The 18252-nt window shown below is 62.3% G+C and overlaps 8 protein-coding genes and 1 non-coding gene across 9 annotated transcripts; 5 read left to right on the forward strand and 4 right to left on the reverse strand.

The window, feature by feature from the left end:
* Positions 1-186: 186 nt before the first annotated feature.
* Positions 187-1707, forward strand: SPAC869.04 (Putative formamidase; the record flags this gene model as incomplete). Its single annotated transcript, XM_062768464.1, has 3 exons — positions 187-483; positions 528-660; positions 702-1707. The coding sequence occupies exons 1-3, from the start codon at positions 240-242 to the stop codon at positions 1705-1707; spliced, it is 1383 nt and encodes a 460-aa protein (XP_062624448.1). The 5' UTR covers positions 187-239.
* Positions 1708-2584: 877 nt separating this feature from the next.
* Positions 2585-3091, reverse strand: LOC62_02G001964 (uncharacterized protein; the record flags this gene model as incomplete). The annotated part of the gene is made up of 1 exon (XM_062768465.1): positions 2585-3091. The coding sequence occupies one exon, from the start codon at positions 3089-3091 to the stop codon at positions 2585-2587; it is 507 nt and encodes a 168-aa protein (XP_062624449.1).
* Positions 3092-4211: 1120 nt separating this feature from the next.
* On the forward strand, positions 4212-5727 carry asaE_22 (MFS transporter asaE; the record flags this gene model as incomplete). Its single annotated transcript, XM_062768466.1, has 2 exons — positions 4212-4568; positions 4618-5727. The coding sequence occupies exons 1-2, from the start codon at positions 4233-4235 to the stop codon at positions 5725-5727; spliced, it is 1446 nt and encodes a 481-aa protein (XP_062624450.1). The 5' UTR covers positions 4212-4232.
* A 473-nt stretch (positions 5728-6200) lies between these two features.
* SPAC2E11.17_2 (putative protein UNK417) lies at positions 6201-7613 on the reverse strand (the record flags this gene model as incomplete). The annotated part of the gene is made up of 4 exons (XM_062768467.1): positions 6201-6466; positions 6516-6767; positions 6847-7440; positions 7478-7613. The coding sequence occupies 4 exons, from the start codon at positions 7611-7613 to the stop codon at positions 6201-6203; spliced, it is 1248 nt and encodes a 415-aa protein (XP_062624451.1).
* Positions 7614-8528: 915 nt separating this feature from the next.
* fabG_12 (3-oxoacyl-[acyl-carrier-protein] reductase FabG) lies at positions 8529-9702 on the forward strand (the record flags this gene model as incomplete). Its single annotated transcript, XM_062768468.1, has 6 exons — positions 8529-8649; positions 8692-8934; positions 8969-9254; positions 9300-9399; positions 9443-9635; positions 9695-9702. 6 exons carry the CDS (start codon positions 8529-8531, stop codon positions 9700-9702), a joined length of 951 nt encoding a protein of 316 aa, XP_062624452.1.
* A 60-nt stretch (positions 9703-9762) lies between these two features.
* On the reverse strand, positions 9763-12894 carry SPAC3C7.04_1 (putative transcriptional regulatory protein). The gene is made up of 6 exons (XM_062768469.1): positions 12378-12894; positions 11975-12107; positions 11281-11939; positions 10738-11240; positions 10216-10686; positions 9763-10179 (listed from the first exon to the last, which is right to left on the reverse strand). The coding sequence occupies exons 1-6, from the start codon at positions 12562-12564 to the stop codon at positions 9811-9813; spliced, it is 2322 nt and encodes a 773-aa protein (XP_062624453.1). The 5' UTR covers positions 12565-12894; the 3' UTR covers positions 9763-9810.
* A 370-nt stretch (positions 12895-13264) lies between these two features.
* On the forward strand, positions 13265-15142 carry UBP1C (Oligouridylate-binding protein 1C). Its single transcript, XM_062768470.1, has 3 exons — positions 13265-14082; positions 14121-14860; positions 14908-15142. Exons 1-3 carry the CDS (start codon positions 13592-13594, stop codon positions 14985-14987), a joined length of 1311 nt encoding a protein of 436 aa, XP_062624454.1. The 5' UTR covers positions 13265-13591; the 3' UTR covers positions 14988-15142.
* Positions 15143-15847: 705 nt separating this feature from the next.
* On the forward strand, positions 15848-15934 carry LOC62_02G001970. Its single transcript is given in 2 exon segments — positions 15848-15883; positions 15897-15934. It is a non-coding gene; the product is annotated as a tRNA-Thr (tRNA).
* A 1391-nt stretch (positions 15935-17325) lies between these two features.
* LOC62_02G001971 (uncharacterized protein) lies at positions 17326-17932 on the reverse strand. Its single transcript, XM_062768471.1, has 3 exons — positions 17829-17932; positions 17622-17736; positions 17326-17572 (listed from the first exon to the last, which is right to left on the reverse strand). The coding sequence occupies exons 1-3, from the start codon at positions 17884-17886 to the stop codon at positions 17482-17484; spliced, it is 264 nt and encodes an 87-aa protein (XP_062624455.1). The 5' UTR covers positions 17887-17932; the 3' UTR covers positions 17326-17481.
* Positions 17933-18252: the final 320 nt, after the last annotated feature.

Genomic DNA, 18252 nt, shown 5'->3' on the forward strand with positions numbered 1-18252 from the left:
CACACCCCCCCCCGGCCCGCCCAAACGAACAAGCGCGGATACGCTACGCGACGCGCTGCCGGCGTTTAAGCGGCGACTACAAGCGCTGTTCGCTTGTTGTGCCTGCTGCCCCCCACCCCGCATGTCCAACTTTTTCCAACCCCGCAGACGTTGCTTGGCGACCGCCGACAATGTTGACAGACGCATGCTAAAGGTCGAGTCCGGCCGGCGTTTGGCTCGACTCTTGCCTATCGCTCATAATGACACTGACAGCTGCCCCGGCATCGACGCCGCCCCCGTCCTCCTCCAAGCCGACGATGAAGAACGTCCCCCCGCTCGCGAACACGCCGTCGCCGTACGAGATCCCCACCCTCGTCCGCGTCGACCCCTTCCGCCCCGCCAACGAGCAGGAGCGGATCCACACCCGCTGGCACCCCGACATCCCGCCCGTGTGCTCGCTCGAGCTCGGCAAGGCGTTCAACGTCGAGTGCATGGACTACTCTGGTGAGGCCAGGCGATGCGTCCGCCGGCAGAAGCTAACGACCCAGGCTTCCAGATCAACAACGATGACTGCGCCGACGACGTCCTCGACATGGACCACGACTCGGACCACCACCTCTCTGGACCGTTCCACGTTCCCGGGGCGCAGCCGGGCGACGTGCTCGAGATCGACATCCTCGAGTGAGTAACGCTCGCTACCCAGCCCCAAGCTGACAACCTAGCGTCCAGCCCCACCCCCTCCAGCCATGGGGATACTGCATCACGTACCCAGGCGTCGGGGCGCTCGACCTGCCCGACGAGAAGACAAAGGTCACCAAGACGATCTGGGAGTTTGAGGGCTGCGAGACGACATCACGACACGTCCCGCACGTGCGCTTCCAGTCGCGCGCGCACCCCGGCGTGATTGGCACCGCGCCCTCGGCCGAGCTGCTCGCCAAGTGGACCGAGCGCGAGTCCAAGGTCGCGGCCGCGCAGCGTAGCCGCCACGGCAACACGGAGATCACGCTCCCGCTCGTCAAGGGCGCGTACGTCGGCCAGGAGCTCGACGACGCCACCCGCCAGAAGATCTACGCCGAGGGCGCCCGTACCTCGCCTGGACGCGAGCACGGCGGCAACATTGACATTGGCGCGCTTGTCCGCGGATCAAAAGTCTACCTGCCCGTCTACGTCCCCGGTGCCAACCTGTCCGTCGGCGACCTGCACTTCTGCGAGGCGGACGGCGAGCCGACGACGGCGATCGAGATGCCCGGCGTCGTGACCCTCCGCGTCAACCTCATCCGTGGCGGTATCCGCGCGCTGGGCATCCACACGCCCATGTACGAGACGAGCCCGAGCGAGGTGCTGTACCGCAACCGCCTCGTGTTCACCGGGCTGAGCGTCACGCCCGAGGGCGAGCAGACGGACCGCGACGGCATGGTGTCGTACCGCAACGCGGCGTTCAGCGCCATGCAGTACCTCGGCAAGATGGGCTACTCGCGCGAGCAGGCTTACGTGCTCATGTCGGCCGCACCGATCGAGGTCAAGGTCGTCGCGACGGCAAACCAGCCCAACTACGTCGTGTCTGTTGGCTTGCCCGTCGACATCTTCGAGTTTGACATCCGGCCAAGGGCTCTGGGCGAGCCCAAGCCTTCTATTCCGGGCCCGGCTGTGTTGAGTGAGGAGAGGGCGACGAGGGAGGCGGCGGCGAACGGCGTCGCCAACGGTAATGGCCACGCCAACGGGCACTAGACGAGAGGTAGATATGTTGCACTGTACACTAGACATCAACCAGCATGTATTGCATTGGACGAAGGGTGCGTGTGCATGATGGGCGGTAGGATGAAGGAGGGATCGACCCAGAAAGGTGCTGGTGGAGGTTTCGAGAGCATATAAGCAACGCGCCGATCCGTTTGCCGTAATCATTGAAGCCGGCTCGTATAGTGTAGGTGGTTATCACTGGTCGTTGTGGTTAATTGCTGCTTCCGACCCGACCGCTGTTCGACTCAGCGTGCGAGCACGAAATAATTCTTTTGGTTTTGGTTTTGACTCATCCACGTTTTCCTTTCGCGACGCGAAGTTCATTCCCCTCCATGTTCGCGTCCCGTTCATTATCAGACCAGGAATGTGTGCGCGCGTGCAGCTCTGCGCCTGGCCTGACATGTGGCCGTGCTTGTGTGCATTGCTGGAAGCAACACGGACGGCACGCTCGTCTTCGGGTTGTTTGCCGACCCGGATCCTCAGCAATGCCGAGTCTCGGCTGCCATGACGCCAGTGTCGACAAGCAGACGCCGAGGGGGCAATCCGATCTCATCGGAAAAGAGAAGACGACTGGCTGTGCCGGAGACGAGTTCAACGCCGAATGCCTGTATGTGGCTATGGGGCTGGGTGGCCACATGGACGGATGCCGGCGGAGGTCGGCGATGGCTGAGTGGTGATGATATTACATCGACGCTACGTGGGGGGAGGCGGGGGGGGGGGGGGTATTCCACACGCGCGTGTGACTAAGTGGTGTTTATGTGAGAATGAGTGGTGTAGGTGTATCTGAGTGGTGTGTATGTCTATCTGAATGGGGAGGACCTTGGTCTGTCGAGAGGCGAAGCTTGGAGCGATGGCCGGCGACTGCCGTCTAGTTATCCTGGTCGTCCTCGTCCTCGAGCCACTCCAGGATCTGCGCCTTGGTCGCGGGACGCGGCAGGCTCCTCAGAAACTCAGTGAGCGTGTCGTTGAACTGCGCAAGCGTGAGGGGGACGGTAGTCTGGAGGGAGTAGTGGTCCGTTCGCTCATGCAGCACGACCAGGCCTTCGGGGAGCGTGATGCCGCCTCGGAGGGCGTAGATCTGCGGCTCGCCCCGAAAGCCGCGGAGGATGCGCTCGAAGTTTTCCCCCAGCGGACGGAGGGACATGCCGTTTGGCGTGGTGTACACCGCGCCCTCGGGCATGGGGAGGACGAGCCCGTCGTGCAGGACCACGTCGAACGACGAGCGGCCGAGCGCCGCCTGTTCCTCGTAGGAGCGGAGACGGACGGGCAGGCCGGGCTGCGTGCGGTAGAGCGAGAAGGGGAGCTGCGTGTAGCGCTTCATTATGTACGGCTTTCGGGCACGCTTGGCGCCTGCGAGGAGGGTGGTGGGCTGCATGTGGCGGGGGTGGGGATGAAGTCGCCGATGTCGCCGATCGAGTGAGCTGTGATGCGTGGAGAGTTGTCCCATCGCCCAGCATACGGAGCTATGTACATATTGCGAGCACAACGTCCGCTACCCACTTCGTGAGTGGTCGCCACATAGCCGCGGCTGTTGACCAGGCTACCAGCTACCAGCTATCAGAGGGAGCAGCAGAGGCACAGTGGCATGAAACCATAAACCATGAAACCACAACGTGGCACACGTGGAAACCGCGTGGCTTCAATCTCTGGACGGCAACCGCGCAATCGGCGACTCCGAGATAAAAGTTATCGGATAGTCTTAAGCGCGCTACGGCCGCGGCCAACAACGGGGATGCCATGCCGTTGTAGACATTTTTGGCTCTTCTGCACGTTTGCTTGTGCTGTTTGCGGCCATCAACGAAGGCGACGCTGCCGAGCACGGCACCGGTGAGGTCGGCATCTTGGTCAGCGACGAGTCATCGACGACGACAACAACGAGGGGCACCGCTGCGTGCCGGCGGCGTGCTCTGTCGTGCCGTGCGTGCCGTGGATGTCGCGCGGCCCGGAAACGGCGGCTCCGGCGGCGGCAGACCATGCGGGCCGGGAATGGGAGGGGACAAGCAGCGCGCGCGCGCGGCCAGGCGAGCGGCTACATGCCAACTACATACGAGCAAGGCAACGGCCCGCGAAGACGCAGGCCGGCAGGTGACGCGGGCCGCTACTGTGGGCGGCTTGGCCCGTTGCGCTGTGAATCAGCTGGGCCTTTTTATGAATCATCATCAGTAGCAGCTTCATGTCTCATCGCACGACGCCGACTGCTCGAGTTAACCTCGCCACAAGGCAGTGGGACTCTGCCGCACTCGCCGCCGTTGCTTTGCTTGGCACTAAGCGGCGGCTACGCACCCTGCGGCATGCCGCCCGATGTCACCGGGGCTGGACGTTGCTTGCTTGCATGCTCTGGGACTCGCAATTATCCTTATTATCCAGCGTGGAGCAATGCATATCAGCGACGCACAAGTTGACAAAAATCAGGACGGCAACCCCGTCGCTAAACAAGGCTACTTACTACATAAGCCACACAAACGCCGTCACCCAGCTCCACCCCCCCCCCCCCCTACCACCCCTCCCTACCCCCGATGCTCGCTGAAAAGCCAGCACAAGACACCGACTCGATGGACGGGCGCACGCTCACCGTCTCGAGCGAGGCAGGCGACAAGGTCTCCCCTCTCCCACAGCAGCAGCTGCAGCGCACGCGGACACAGGAGGACTTTCCCCAGGACACCATCATCGGCCAGCCGGCCCAGCCGACCCCCTCGCGCGTCTTCTCGCGCCTCTCGGCAGTCACGCAGCGCACCGACGTCGAGGTCAAGGAGCCGGACGGCACGGTCGTCACCTTCCCCGATGGCGGGTGGCGCGCGTGGCTCGTCGTCATCGGCGGCATGCACACTTTGTTTGCGACATTTGGCTTTGTTGTGAGTGCCCCCCCCGGCCCCAGCTGGATCGAGCCTACTAACCGCCCAGAACGCATGGGGCATCTTCCAGCAGTACTACGAGGCCAACATGTTCCACGACAAGACGACGTCGCAGATCGCGTGGATCGGCTCGCTACAGTACTTCCTCATCTACCTGCCAGCAGTGTACATCGGGCGCCTGGTCGACCTGTCCCAGTTCTACTGGCCGTTCTGGACCGCGACAGTCCTGTACGCCGTCAGCATCTTCCTCACGGCCCAGGTCAAGGAGTACTGGCAGGCCATGCTGTCGCACGGCGTGCTCTTCGGGCTGTGTGCCGGCGTGCTCTTCTGCCCAGGTATCGCCGTCGTCCAGCACTGGTTCTTTGAGCGCCGCGCGCTTGCCCTCGGCGCAGTCGCGTGCGCGTCCTCGCTCGGCGGCACAGTCTTCCCCATCATGGTCAGCCGGCTGCTCGAAGAAGTCGGTTTCCAGTGGACGATGCGCATCTGCGCCTTTGTCCTGCTGTACTGCTGCACCGTCGCCTCGCTCTGCCTGCGTACCCGCCTCCCGCCAAAGGCGGCCCCAGGCGGCGTGTTCAACATCGCCGCGTTTAAGTCGGCCCCGTACACGCTCTTCACCCTCGGCTGCTTCTTCATCATGGCAGGCCTGTACACCCCGCTCTCGTACTTCGACGTCATGGGCCGCCAGCAGGGCCTCGGCAGCTACTCGACGTACCTCATCGCCATCGCCAACGCCTTCTCGCTCCTCGGCCGTGCGGGCCCCGCCATGATCGCAGACAGGACGGGCAGCGTCAACATCCTCATCCCTGGCCTCCTCGGCTCAGCAGTCACGACGTTCGCCTGGCCCTTCTGCACGACCAAGACGACGCTGACCGTCATCGCGGCGCTCAACGGTGTTTTCCAGGGCTGCTTCGTTTCACTCGTCGCGCCCGGCGTAGCGTCCCTCGGCTCGGTGGAGGACCTCGGACGCCGCTTCGGCATGGTCAACACGATCATGTCGTTCGGCTCGCTCCTCGGCGCCCCCGTCTCGGGCGCTATTCTGACAAAATACGACTTCCACGCCGTGTCATACTACGCGGGTGCCATGATCCTCGCTGGCTTCGCGTGCTTCGTTGCCTCGCGGCAGATCAACCTCAAGGGCAAGCTCATCGGCAAGATGTAGAGTCGCGGTGGAGACGTTGGGCTCATAGACGGACACGACACAAAACTGTACCACCACACCAACTAGAGCATACATCGCACACCATCATCTTGCCACCTCATCTGTACACTGCATGCACGTATAGTCAGCATATGGCATCCCGAATGCGCATAACCGCAACTCGGCCGCTCGGCCGTCGCCGTGTCCCGAGAGATACCCGCGGCTACGCCTATCTCGCCAGTGGAGATGGGTTGTCGCATTGTCCGTTCGGCACGCCGAATGCCAAGGCGCGGGGCGTCGGGTCTCCTGTGCGAGTGTGTGAGAGCTCCCCGCGGGTCCGCGGGGTAGACAAGACAGCAACACACCCGCGCAGCCGACAAGCGAGGTTGTAGTATCACCGCCACAAGAATATACTTGTCTCTCCACAACACCCTCCACACTCTTCCCCGCGCCGTCCCTTCAACCCACTCTATGCATGCAAAGTCCGTACCACCCTACTCGCGCCTCCTCCGCGTCTTCTCCGACGCCCACCGAATAGCCCATGTCGCCTCGTACGTCTTGACCGCGTCCGCATAGCTGCTGAGCACGGGGATGTCGCTCGTGCCCTTGCCTGCGAGGTCGATGAACGTCGCCATCTCGGACAGGAAGGGGTCGTCGTCGTGGAACTTGTGCACTTCCTCCACGTCCGAGCCTGGGCGGCGCACGTACAGCGTCGGGCGGTTGTACGGGTCCGTCAGCTTGAGCTGGTACCCGTCGGCGACTGGGCGTGGCGTCAGCGTGGCACAAACGAACGCGGCGCGGGCACTCACAAACTGCCAGCTCGGTGCTAAACTCGGTGCCCTGCAGCGACACGCCGTGCTCCAGGTGCCCAATAGCCCCCGAGTCATACTTCCACGTCGCGGACGTGAAGCGCGGGATGCGGTCGTCCTCTGGGATCTTGGACTCGTCGACTGACAGCTTGCTCAGCTGCCCTGGCTTCTCGTACCACTCGATCGAGTGTGCGAGGATCGAGGGCAGGTCGATCTCGCCGCCAAAGTAGCGCGACAGGTCGACAAAGTGCGCTGGGGCGTTAGCTCTGCCACGAAACAGGTGCCACATGCCGTAGACCTCGCTGCGTGTCGCAGCTCGACCCGTACTCACTCGCCTGCTCCACGATCGGCCCGCAGTCGATCGACTTGTTCCACCATGCAGGCTTCGAGCTGTGCTCGTACGCCATGACGTATCGCGCGCTCGTCATCATGACGGTCAGGTTGTTCTCCTTGATGATCTCCTTCATCTTCTGCACGGCAGCCGAGTAGCGCAGCATGTATCCGACGCTCACGAGCGAGCCCTTGCGGCTCTCGAGCAGGTCGGCGACCTTCTGCACCTCCTCCACGGGGCCGGTAGCGACGGGCTTCTCGACGAACAGCGCCGCGGCGGGAAACGCGTCCGTGAGCTGCTCCTCCGCGTTGAAGCCCCTCGACTTGTCCGTCGTGCCACGGAACGCGGGCGGCGAGCCGAGCACGACCAGGTCGGGCGGGGACGCAGCGAGAGCAGCAGTCGCCGCCTGCACCGAGGGGTACACGACCGTCTCGGCGTACGCCGGCGCCGCGAGCGTCGCCGCCTTGCTGGCCAGCACGCCCTGTGCGCGCTCAGCCGCGGGGTCGACGAGGCCGACGACGCGCAGCCGCGCGCCGAGCTTGGCCTCGAGCCGCTGCGAGTGGTTCCACGGGCCCTCGTCCGAGCCAAAGTTGACTAGCTGTCAGCGCCACGCGACTTGGGCATTACTCACTGTTACCCGCGCCCACGATGAGGACGTTGACGGGCGGTCCGGGCTCGGGGACGACCTTGGCCTGCGGGATGTCGCTCAGTGCGCGCAGCTGCACGCGGGGGGCGGTGCGCAGGACGGGGCGGACGCGGGCGAGCATTGTCGTCGATGTCTGTCGATGTCGTGTCGATGCATGCTGCTGTTGGTCTCGCCCTTGTCCTATTTATTCAGGCTGGGCATGTTCGGCAAGATGGGCCCAGTGGAGCCGACAACAGCAAGCGGAGGGACGATCCCGCTCATTGTCGGCACACAGTCTCCCGACGCCGAGAGTGCGCAGGGTCCACCCGGCGCCGACGGCCACGCACACGCGTGCTCGCTGCTGCTGGGCGCGAGCGGGCACGTGGGCGCCCCCCGCTCAGCGAGCGAGCGGCTCGCGTGCTCCGCTCAACGTCGCGGTGATTGAGAGGATATCGGCGTCTTGGGCCCACTTGGACTGTTTTCCGGCCGGGCCGGTAGGTGGGGTGTCTTGGCGATGGAGTCTCATTCACCCAAGCGACATATGTACATGGTCGCGTGGTACGGCAGTGGGGCTTGAACGACCGAGAGGCGCTGTGCATGCGCGCTGCCCTGCGCACATGGTACATATGTAGGTTTTCCGAGACAACGACGCTCCACCGTTTCTTCCACTGACGTGCGCTGCGGATCGCTAGCTCGTCGGCCCGCGGGCCGAGTGCGGCGCGAGCCACAGCCGAACGCTTGCCCTCGCCCTTCGTCATTGTCTTGGCCTCCTCACCATCTCATCACGGACATGCTCCTCCACCTCGCTGCACACGACATCAACATGCACCTCGCGACCACTGCACACTACTACTTCATTGCCCATGCTCATCAGTTGAATTGGACGAGACCCACACAATCGCGGCATCCATGTACTCCTATCACCGGCCTAGTAGCCGACGTCGCCGAGTTGAGACACGCGCCTACGTGAATGGCACATAACGCACTAACAGCTGGCTGCTTCTTTCTTTCCCGACTCCTCCAACGTCGTCTCACCGCAACTCACAGCTCACTAGCCATGCCCCTCCCTCCCAGTATCAAGAACGCAGAAGCCGCCGGCGCGATGGCCGGCGCGGTGGTCGGCACGGGCGCGCTCAAGATCGACAACCTGTACAATGTCGACGGATGGGTCGCGGTCGGTAAGTCGTCGCTTTGTTTCCTGGCGGTAGCTCACGCAACAGTTACCGGCGGCGGTACCGGCCTCGGCCTGATCACTGCCGCCGCGCTGGCGGAGAACGGCGCGCGCGTGTACATCACTGGCCGCCGCCTCGAGGCGCTGCAGGCCGCCGTGGCCGACGCGAGCCCCAAGTCGGGCAACGGCAAGATCATCGCGCTGCAGGGCAACGCGAGCACCAAGGAGGGCATCGAGGCGACCGTCGCCGAGATCTCCAAGCACGATAAGTACATCAACGTGCTGGTGAACAGTGGGTAGAAGTGCCGTTCAGCGCTGACGCAAAGACCACGGCATCGCCGTCCCCGAGGGCTCCCCGCCCAACATCAACGGCGTGCCGCAGACGTTTGAGGGCCTCTCAAAGGCCATGATGGGCGACTCGATGGAGGACCACTGGATCCCGCTGTGGCGCATCAACACGGCCAGCTACTATTTCACGTCTGCGGCCTTCCTGCCGCTGCTCGGCGCCGCCGCGCAGCACTTTGCCGAGCCGGGGAATATCGTCAACATTGCCAGCATGAGCGGGATTACCAAGACGAGCCAGAAGGGCCAGTTCAACTACAATGCGAGCAAGTGAGGGCGTCGTGGCGGGTTGTACAGACATGCTCACACCCCCAGGGCCGCGACCATCTCGCTCTCGCACCAGCTCGCGACAGAGTTCGCCCGCCGCGACCTCGGCGTGCGCGTAAACTGCATTTGCCCCGGCTTCTTCCCCTCGGTAAGTTGCTGCAGAAGCAACAAGCCACGCTGACCACCCCCAGGGCATGGTCCCCATCACGCCGGGCGACCTCGCTGCCGGCGAAGCCGCCAACCGCTTCCGCAAGGACTGGGGCATCCCCCTCAAGCGGCCCAGCAACGGCGTCGACTACGCCAACTGCATCATCAGCGTCATGACCAACAAGTACATGACTGGCTCCGAGGTCGTCATTGATGGCGGATGGCTGCTCTGCATGGGTGCGTGGCGTGGGCGACAAACGCTGCGGGACAGGTCCGCTAACCACTCGGCATCACAGAGAACTAACGGCTGTCTGTCTACTTGGAACTCGCCTCGGCTCCTCAATCAATGTCACTATGCAACCGTTGTACATACAGATACAGCCCAAGATACGGATACTAATACTACAAACTACTAAAACTGAAACCCGTTGTTCTGGAACAGGTGGTCCCAGCCTCCCGACGCGTTGATGTTGGGGAGGGCGAGCTCGTTGCCCATAATTTCGAGCCAGTAGCGCTCCACATCGAGGATGGTCGCGTTCTGGCCCTCCTCCACCATGGGCGGCCACGAGACAGGCGTTGGGATAACCCCGTCGCCGACAGAGCTCGGCACCGTGCCGATAATGTTCTCCAGGATCGTGGCGTACGTGTTGCCCACCGTACGCAGCGACTTGAGCTGGCGGAACCAGCCCGCCGTGGTCTGGATCACGATGCGCCAAGTGCCGACCGACGGGTGGTTGGGCTCCATGACTACCGACAGGAGAATGGTCAGGGCAGATTGGAACTGAAGCGTCAGCGTCGCTCCCGGGTGTCGACTTACAGCAAAGAAGAGCGTGTACCACTCTGCGCCGCGCGCAAAGTCGCCCTCAGTGTTCGTGTACTCGCCCATGTCGTGCAGGTTGTCGAGCGCGAGCGACCGGCACGTCTCGATCGCCTCGCGCATACCCGGTGAGATGGACAGGTGGTTGCCATTCCGTGCGTCCCAGGCCGCGGCGAGCAGGATCGGGCGGTACAGGATCGCGCGGAAGTCACGGATACGCCACACCTGTACCGACCTTGCCAGGCGATAAGGCCCAGCCGGGTTGTGCCACTCGGCTGGTAGCGTGGAAATTGCCGCGACAATCTTGGCGTCGTAGCGCTTGATCTGCTCCAGCGTGGGAGTGTGTGACTGGAGGATCCGGTCGTGCACCATGGTTGCTATGCGCGCCAGCGTCGACTGCATAATAACCGCCGAGTACGACGTGATATCCGACACATTGTGGGGCCGTGTCTCGCTTGACACTGTCAAGTGCTAGGCGCGAATGTCAGCGCTTACCACACACGGCATGATCACACGACCTACCTCGTCAGAGCAGTTGATGGGGAGCGGTACGGCACCGAGGTACACTGATCCGAGGCCCTGTGGGCGGCCAAACGTGACTGAGCACCCAGACTCGAGCGAGATGATGGACCACCACACTCGAGACCTCATCTCCTTCTCCAGTGGAGACCCATGCCATCCAGCAAACGGCGTGTGAAGACCCAATCCGACAGCCATGCGGATAGCCAGGCCGAGCGTCAAGTATCCGGCGTTTGGGCGGTTCGCGCGCTGGAGGTAGTTGGCCATGATGGCTAAGCCCTGCACGAGCTGCAGCGACCCTTCTTCCAGCATGTCGCGCTGAAGCGCCGACCGCGCAACCTCGTAGTACGCATAGCCCGGGTCGCTCTCGTCTGTCGCGCCGTCGAACGCACCCATCGCAAAGATCATGTACAGCAAGACCTCGGACCCAGGTGACTTGGACACGGGGAGCGCGCCCATAATCTGCGCGCGGATGGTCGGCTCGTGGACGAGCGGTGTGTTACCGTCTGCAGGGTGTCAGCCGCCACTCTCTCAGCTTCTACTCACGGAAGTAGCGGAAGTAGCTGTCCACCAGCGGCAGGATCTCTGTCAGCGGCGGCAGCGGCTTCATGGCGCGGTGTGTCGACACGGAACGGCGTGATGATGGCGGCGCATCGGGGCGCTTGAGCACTCCAGCAACGTCCAGGCCTGACACGTTCCCAGGCGACACGGTGAATGACGTTGGCGACACCGACAGCGTGTGGTTCGGCGTCAGTCTCCGGATTACGTTGACAAATGTCGCGCCGGACGACAAGCCCATGTAGCTGACGCCCTCTTCGCCGTTGGCGAGCGATCCCATGCCATCGAGGGCGACCTGGCCGCCCGTGTCGGGGTCCTCATGCCACTCGTATGTCCCCGGGTCGCGGTTGGGCTCCACGACGAACGCGTGCGGGTGGTCGGGGTCGTACTCGCCCGCTGGGACGGGGGACATGACCCGGGAGACGGGCATATGTGGTGTGCCGTACCTCGAGGACGACTCGCGTGGCCGTTCTCTTTCCCGGTGCGCGTTAGGGTGCGGGCTTCGGCCGGCCGACGCCGGCCGCGGCAGTGTCTCGAGTGCTAGCGATCGCGCTCCAGAGAGTCCGATATCCCCCCACCGCGCGAACGCTTCGGGCAGGCTGAAGCCCGAGAAAATCGAGTCCCACAGCTGCTCGTAGACGTCGATTCTGGGGTCAGTGGTGGTTGAAACCGGTTGTCTCACCTTGTCTCGAGCTCGGTCATGCGAGCACGCGTTAGTGGGGACCGGTTCGGCCGGTCGGCGTAGTAGCACTCGCGAGAGTCTTGCTCGCACCGTGCACAGGGGTGGCCACCGGCGCATGCGATTTTCCGTTGGCCTGGGGTGATGTTAGCTGGGGAAGAGAGGTATGGCGCGCCAGTCACAAGACAGTCACGGGGCGAGGCAGCGCGAGGTTGTGTCACCAGCGCTGTCGTCTCGTCGCCGAGCTCGACTCGCTCCGTTCCACTCCCACCCCACCAACCTGCTGGCGCGAGCGATACTTTGCCCGCCCACCCACCCCTACGCACTTCGCGCGAGAAATGTATGCCACCACCCACCCCTCCACCCGGCTCCGCCCTCCCCCGCCTCCCCGCGCTGTTGAACTCACGACATGCTTCGCAGGCCGTGATCGCACGCTGCTTCTTGCCCATGCCCCTCTCCTCCGAGTCGGGGCTCCTTTGCCTCCTTTGCCCATTGTTGCCATTGCCATTTCCTATACCGGAGTAGCTGGGGCCAGGCTCGGCTCCGTTCCCATTACCGTTTGGGTGGATTGTCGACAGCGGCTTGAGGCTCATCGTGCCGGGTCGTGCGTGTGTGCGTGTGTGCTTGCTACTGCTGTTGCTTTTGCTCTGAGTGTGGCTAAATTTCTGTCTGTTCGGACGCGACGACGACCACGATTATCAGCACTTGGCGTGCTGCGGCTGTTGTTTGGCCGGTTGTATTTAGGCAGCGAGTAAGCGGACTGGCGTGTCCGCTCAATCACCTCGTCGGCCTCGGCAATCACGAGCGTGGCCGTTGCTCGATGCTGGCTGAGCGGGGGTCCGAGTCCGCCGAGAAATGCAAGAGGTGTTGCGTGCTGTGCTGGTCCGAGAGAGCGGCGATAGATCTTTTGTCAGAGATGTCAGTCGGAAAGTGCAGTCGTGGGTTGTGGTGGTGGTGGTGGCTTGGGGATGAACTGTGGGGACTCCCCGCCCAGTCAGTCGCCGCCGCCGCCGTCTTTCGCCGCGCAGCCCGATATTACGGTATCACTCGTCATATCCGACATTAAAGCGAACCCACGTGGCAAGAAATGACACTAATGCCACGTACAAAATTATTGAATTTCTGACTCCGCCCCCCTCTGCTATTGTCGTCGTCGTTGTTCATTGCCGAGTGACTGCTGCCAGGCTGAGTTGGCTGGCTGGCGGCAGACGACCACGGTGCTGCAGTGACACAGTGTACCTCGCTCGGTCTGGCCCCTAGACAGGTCCCTTGTTCTCTCTCACTCTGCTTCTCCTTCTCCTCTCATCATCTCTCTCCTCCTCTCCTTCTCTCTCTCTCTTGCTCCTCTCTCGGGTACTCTCATCGGGCTCTCTCGTCGTCTCTTCGTCTTCTCTTCTCTCTCCTCTCCGTTCCGGGCTCTTCAGGTTTCCTTCTTGGCACCAAGCGACACCACCAACATCCCCTCCTCCCCCCTCCCCCGACACCCCGGCCATCTCACACGACACGACACCTATTCAAAAGTTCATTACTAAAGCAGCATAAACACCTTCTCAAGAAAAAAAGACATAGCTAGCACGCTATCTACGTATTCAAACGCATCTACATTCTCAACTATACAACATGAGCGGCTCCCCGTTCCAAATCCCGAACTTTGCGACCCAGGCCCCGCCTGCCGAGGCGCCCAAGAAGCCCCATCTCTACATTGGCAACTTGTCCCCCCGAGTCACGGACCAGATGCTCGCAGAGATCTTCTCGGTCGCTGGCGCCGTCGTATCGGCCAAGATCATCCAGGACAGGAACTTTCAGCACGGTGGCTTCAACTACGGCTTTGTCGAGTACACCGACATGAGGTCTGCCGAGCAGGCCCTGACGACGCTCAACGGCCGCAAGATCTTTGACTCGGAGATCCGCGTCAACTGGGCCTACCAGGGCCAGGTGAACCGCGAGGACACGCAGCACCACTTCCACGTCTTTGTCGGTGACCTCAGCCCAGAGGTCAATGACGAGGTGCTCGCAAACGCCTTCGCCGCTCTCGGCTCGATGAGCGAAGCCCGCGTCATGTGGGACATGAACTCGGGCAAGAGCAGGGGTTACGGCTTCCTGTCCTTCCGGTGAGCTTGACTGAAACGAAGCTGGAGCTGACGTGCAGGGACAAGAGCGACGCCGAGCAGGCTATCGCGACCATGAACGGCGAATGGTTGGGCTCACGTTCGATTCGTGTCAACTGGGCCAACCAGAAGACACAGACCGGCGGCTCGCGTTCCATCGGCCTGTCCAGTGGCGGCGCTGGAGGGGGATCTGCTGCAGGCGGTAGCTTCCCTCCGGCTGGCCCGCTCACTTTTGAGCAGATTGCCGCCCAGACACCAGAGTACAACACGACGGTGTACGTCGGCAACCTTATCCCCTACACCACCCAGGCCGACCTCATCCCCTTGTTCCAGAGCTACGGCTACATTGTCGAGATCCGCATGCAGGCCGACCGCGGCTTTGCGTTTGTCAAGCTCGACACACACAACAACGCCGCACTGGCGATCAGCAACCTCCAAAACCATCTTGTCCACGGCCGCCCGATCAAGTGTTCATGGGGCAAGGACAGGCAGACTGAGACGCTTGGTTTCGGCGCCCAAGCCCCCCAGCAGTCTCAGCAGCCCCAGCAGCATCAGCAGCAGCAACAACCCCAGCAGCATCAGCAACCCCAGCACAACCAGCAGCAACAGCACTTTTCTCAAAACTACTCCTACTACCCTGGCTACAGCGGCATTCCCGGCCAGCCCGGTGCGCAGCTTTCGACCCCGCAGCACGACTCGGGCGCGGGCGCCAGCGCGGCACAGGCGGCATGGGACCCGGCCGCGGCCGCGTACTACCAGACTGGCTGGGGCGGTTTCTACAGTGAGTAGACGGCGATGTGCTGCCAGGTTCGAGCTGACCTCCTGCAGACCAGCAGAACCCCCTTGGTGCGCTGCAGGCGAACGGAGCCCATGGAGTCAACGGCGCCAACGGCGGCCACCAGCTCTAACCCTTTTCCCGAGCATTCATCATTCAAAGCGCCCCATATACATGGCTTTGTTTTTGTAATCCAACTGTGGGCTGGGCCAAGTCCCGAGGCATTCCCCCAGCGTGACACTTCTTCCACTATGCATTATCTTCACGCATATGGTGCATCGGCATGGGGAGGTGCGTCGGTGTGGGGAGGGGGCTGTGGTAGGCATGTCGGGGAATGGTGTCTTGAAGCAGCGCAGTGGCAGTGTGGCGCAGCTGACCAACTGCGGACTGGCTGCTGCTCATCGTGTCCGGCACGGCACCTAAACTGGCCGATGACATACGCAGTTACGTGTGGACGCTGCTTGGCTCGCCATCACGATGGACAGACTTGCCAGGCAGGACCACGAGGGACGGTGTATGCCGACCTCTGCGAGATCGACGTGGGGAACAGGGGGTGCCGAAGGAAGACGCTGGCGCCAAGGTGGTGGTGGATGAACGGGACGCACAAGATGCATATCCTCGTCGTATCGCCCCAGACAGCGTCGTGAACTCGATGCACTCTCCCGTCCTGGATAACGGAGACGAGTGACGTGAGTCAAGAGCAGACGGACGGCCACAAACAAACAAACCGGTGTCGTGGCTGATCGACGGTCCAAAGGCAAGGTCATCGTCGTGTGTGTGTGCATCACACCTTCCAAAACTCGCCCCCTTGACGATCGCACATGCGATGCAGCGACAACCACCCCCTCGTTCCGTCGTCCAAGAACGCAAAGACGCGCAAATTAGCGCGTTCGAACGCGCGCGACGCGTACAACGCGGCACGAGCGCCGACGGCTCAAAAGCGTGCGCGGCCGGCCCGGAACAGCGAAATCAATTGGTTCCGCAGCTGTCTAAGCCTCTATAGCTTAGTGGTAGAGCATCACACTTGTACGTAATCCGTCAGATGTGGGGGTCCCGTGTTCAAACCACGGTGGAGGCTTAACGTTTTGTGTTTTGGCGTGGCGACACCTGTCTTGCGAGTGAAGCTGGAAGCGTTGGATGCGTTGGACGAAGAGAGGGTGAGAGAGGTAGATGGATGGGTGCGATGGCGATCAGGTCCTGTGTGTGTTGATCTGCCTGGCGTTGCGCCTGAGTGATGGTGTGGTGTGGTGGTGATGGTGCCTCGGGTGTGGGTGGCGGTGTGTGTGTGTGTGTGTGTGGGCGGAGGAGCGGGGTGGGTGCGAAAGGGTTGGGTTGAGTTTGAGTGAGCATGGAGCGTGTAGAGTAGAGGAGCAGTTGCATGTCGGTGTGCTTGAGCGGGCCGTGGAGACGCGAAGGGGGGGGGGGGAGGGGTGGAAGGATTACGGAGAGTCGGCGTGGTACGTGGCGACGTATGGGTGAGTGAGCCTGCCCGGCGCCGAGTGGCGAGCTGGTCGATTGTCGGGCGAGTGAAGGGGGAGATTGTTCAGAGTGCAGATGACCCAACAGGAAGAGGGAGTTAGGTCGTGGGATCGTGCAGAGGAAGGAGGGTGGAAGGTTAAAAGGTGAGGGTATGGAAGGCTGAAGATGAAGAGGTGGTCGAGGAGCATCAGTGACGACGTGGCGGGTACTCTCGCCGTTACGGGCCGCACGTCGAGGCGCTCTAGTCAAGTACGAGGCACGATAAATGGGACTAGAACCAGGAGAAAGTCGTGGTGAGGCTGATGCACGGCATGTCACGGAGGGAGGAAGTGAGGAGGGCGTAACATCACCCATGGGGGCGTGGACGGGCGTGGCAACTCCCCAGGTCCGCTAGGCCTGGTGACTGGCCCGCAGCGCCAGATCCACAGCGACGGGGGTCACAGCAGCGCCCCGTAGTCGCCCTGCGTCGGATTCGAGTACACAGGGCCAACGCGCCAACGAGGGCGCGACGGAGCAAAGGGGCACGAGGGCAGCAACGAGGTGCCGGCAGCAGGGCCGCCCCTCCCAGCACCTCGCCACGACTGTCGCCTTCTTCTACCGCTGCTGGTGGTCCTCTGGTTTTCTCAACTATTCCACGCCACGTTCCTGCGTTCGGTCGGCACTTGTGTGAGAGCAAGGAGGGAGGCCGGGCGGTCGCCCGCTTTCGCTGGACCACAGATCCATCACAGGCAGTCGCCTCACACCTACCCCCGCCCCTTCTCGGGACAATCGGTCGAGCCTGTCAGTCTGTGCCACATCCACGCTGATAGTCGGAAATGTGGCAAGCGGTACCCAAGAGGGGTTGGCTGTGGGATATCTTACGTCGCACCCGAAGCCGTCATTAGTCGGACAATCAGACGGGTTAGTCCAACTACAAGTAAGGCGGCGGACAAGGCCCCCACGCGGCCACCAACACCGCTTACCCCACCCAAGACGGAACAATACACACAAACCTCAACAATGCTGGAAAATGCATATGCGTACAATGATGCTGGTGCTGTTGTATTCGGGCTTTAGGTGCTGTTGTTGCCGAGATAGCGGCGGTGCGAGGTGTATTGTGGGGCAGTGACAATGCCATGGGGGAGTTGGGCCAGACAAGCGTCCTCCGCCTACACCCGCCCCATGCGCTTCTTGAGGTCGGCAATCTTGAGGTCGAGGTCGCTTCCCTCCTGGATGAGCTCCTTGCGCTCTTGCTCGAGCCTAGGTCGGGCGTCAGCCTGAGTGTGCTACTGGCGCAATGCAAACTCACTGCGCGATGCGCGCGCGCACAGCACGCTCCTTTACAATCTGCGACTCGTCTGGCACGGTCGCGAGCTCCTTGGCGAGGTATCGCTCCTTGAGGGCGACGCCGGCGTAGATTGACACTGATGCGGTGTGAGCTCGGCGTCTGGGGAAGGCGGCGCGGCGCGGCGCACAAAGGCCGTTGTTGTTGTTATTGTTGCGGTCGACGACTTACAAGGGACGACTACGACGCACGACGCGAGGAGGATTTTGTTTGCTTGGATCAGTCTCATTGTGGGTGAGGAGGAGGGGTGGTTAATACAAAGCAGTAACAGAGACGATCATTTGTTGTTGAAAGTGTTGTCGGAGTGGTCGCTTGTCCTGCTGCCCAAGTTGAAGTCTCAGGGCGCGGTTGGCTTACCCTTGTTCCAAAAGTCAGCAGGCCAGGCGCAGAGTGCCGTGATTTTGGGTCAAGTGAGACCCCGTCGGTCGTGGTCGCCCTGGGTGGTGCCTCGGTCGTTTGTATTTGCACCATTTACAGCAACCAAGCACGCAGTCAGCCCAAGCCAGCCCAGCCCAGCCCAGCCGCCGTCGCCGCGCGCTGGTACCAACAAAGTCACACCAACACACACACCACCCACCACCACTCTACTCGCCCA

The sequence above is a fragment of the Vanrija pseudolonga genome, chromosome 2 (genome assembly GCF_020906515.1).
Source record: "Vanrija pseudolonga chromosome 2, complete sequence".
NCBI lineage: Eukaryota > Fungi > Basidiomycota > Tremellomycetes > Trichosporonales > Trichosporonaceae > Vanrija > Vanrija pseudolonga.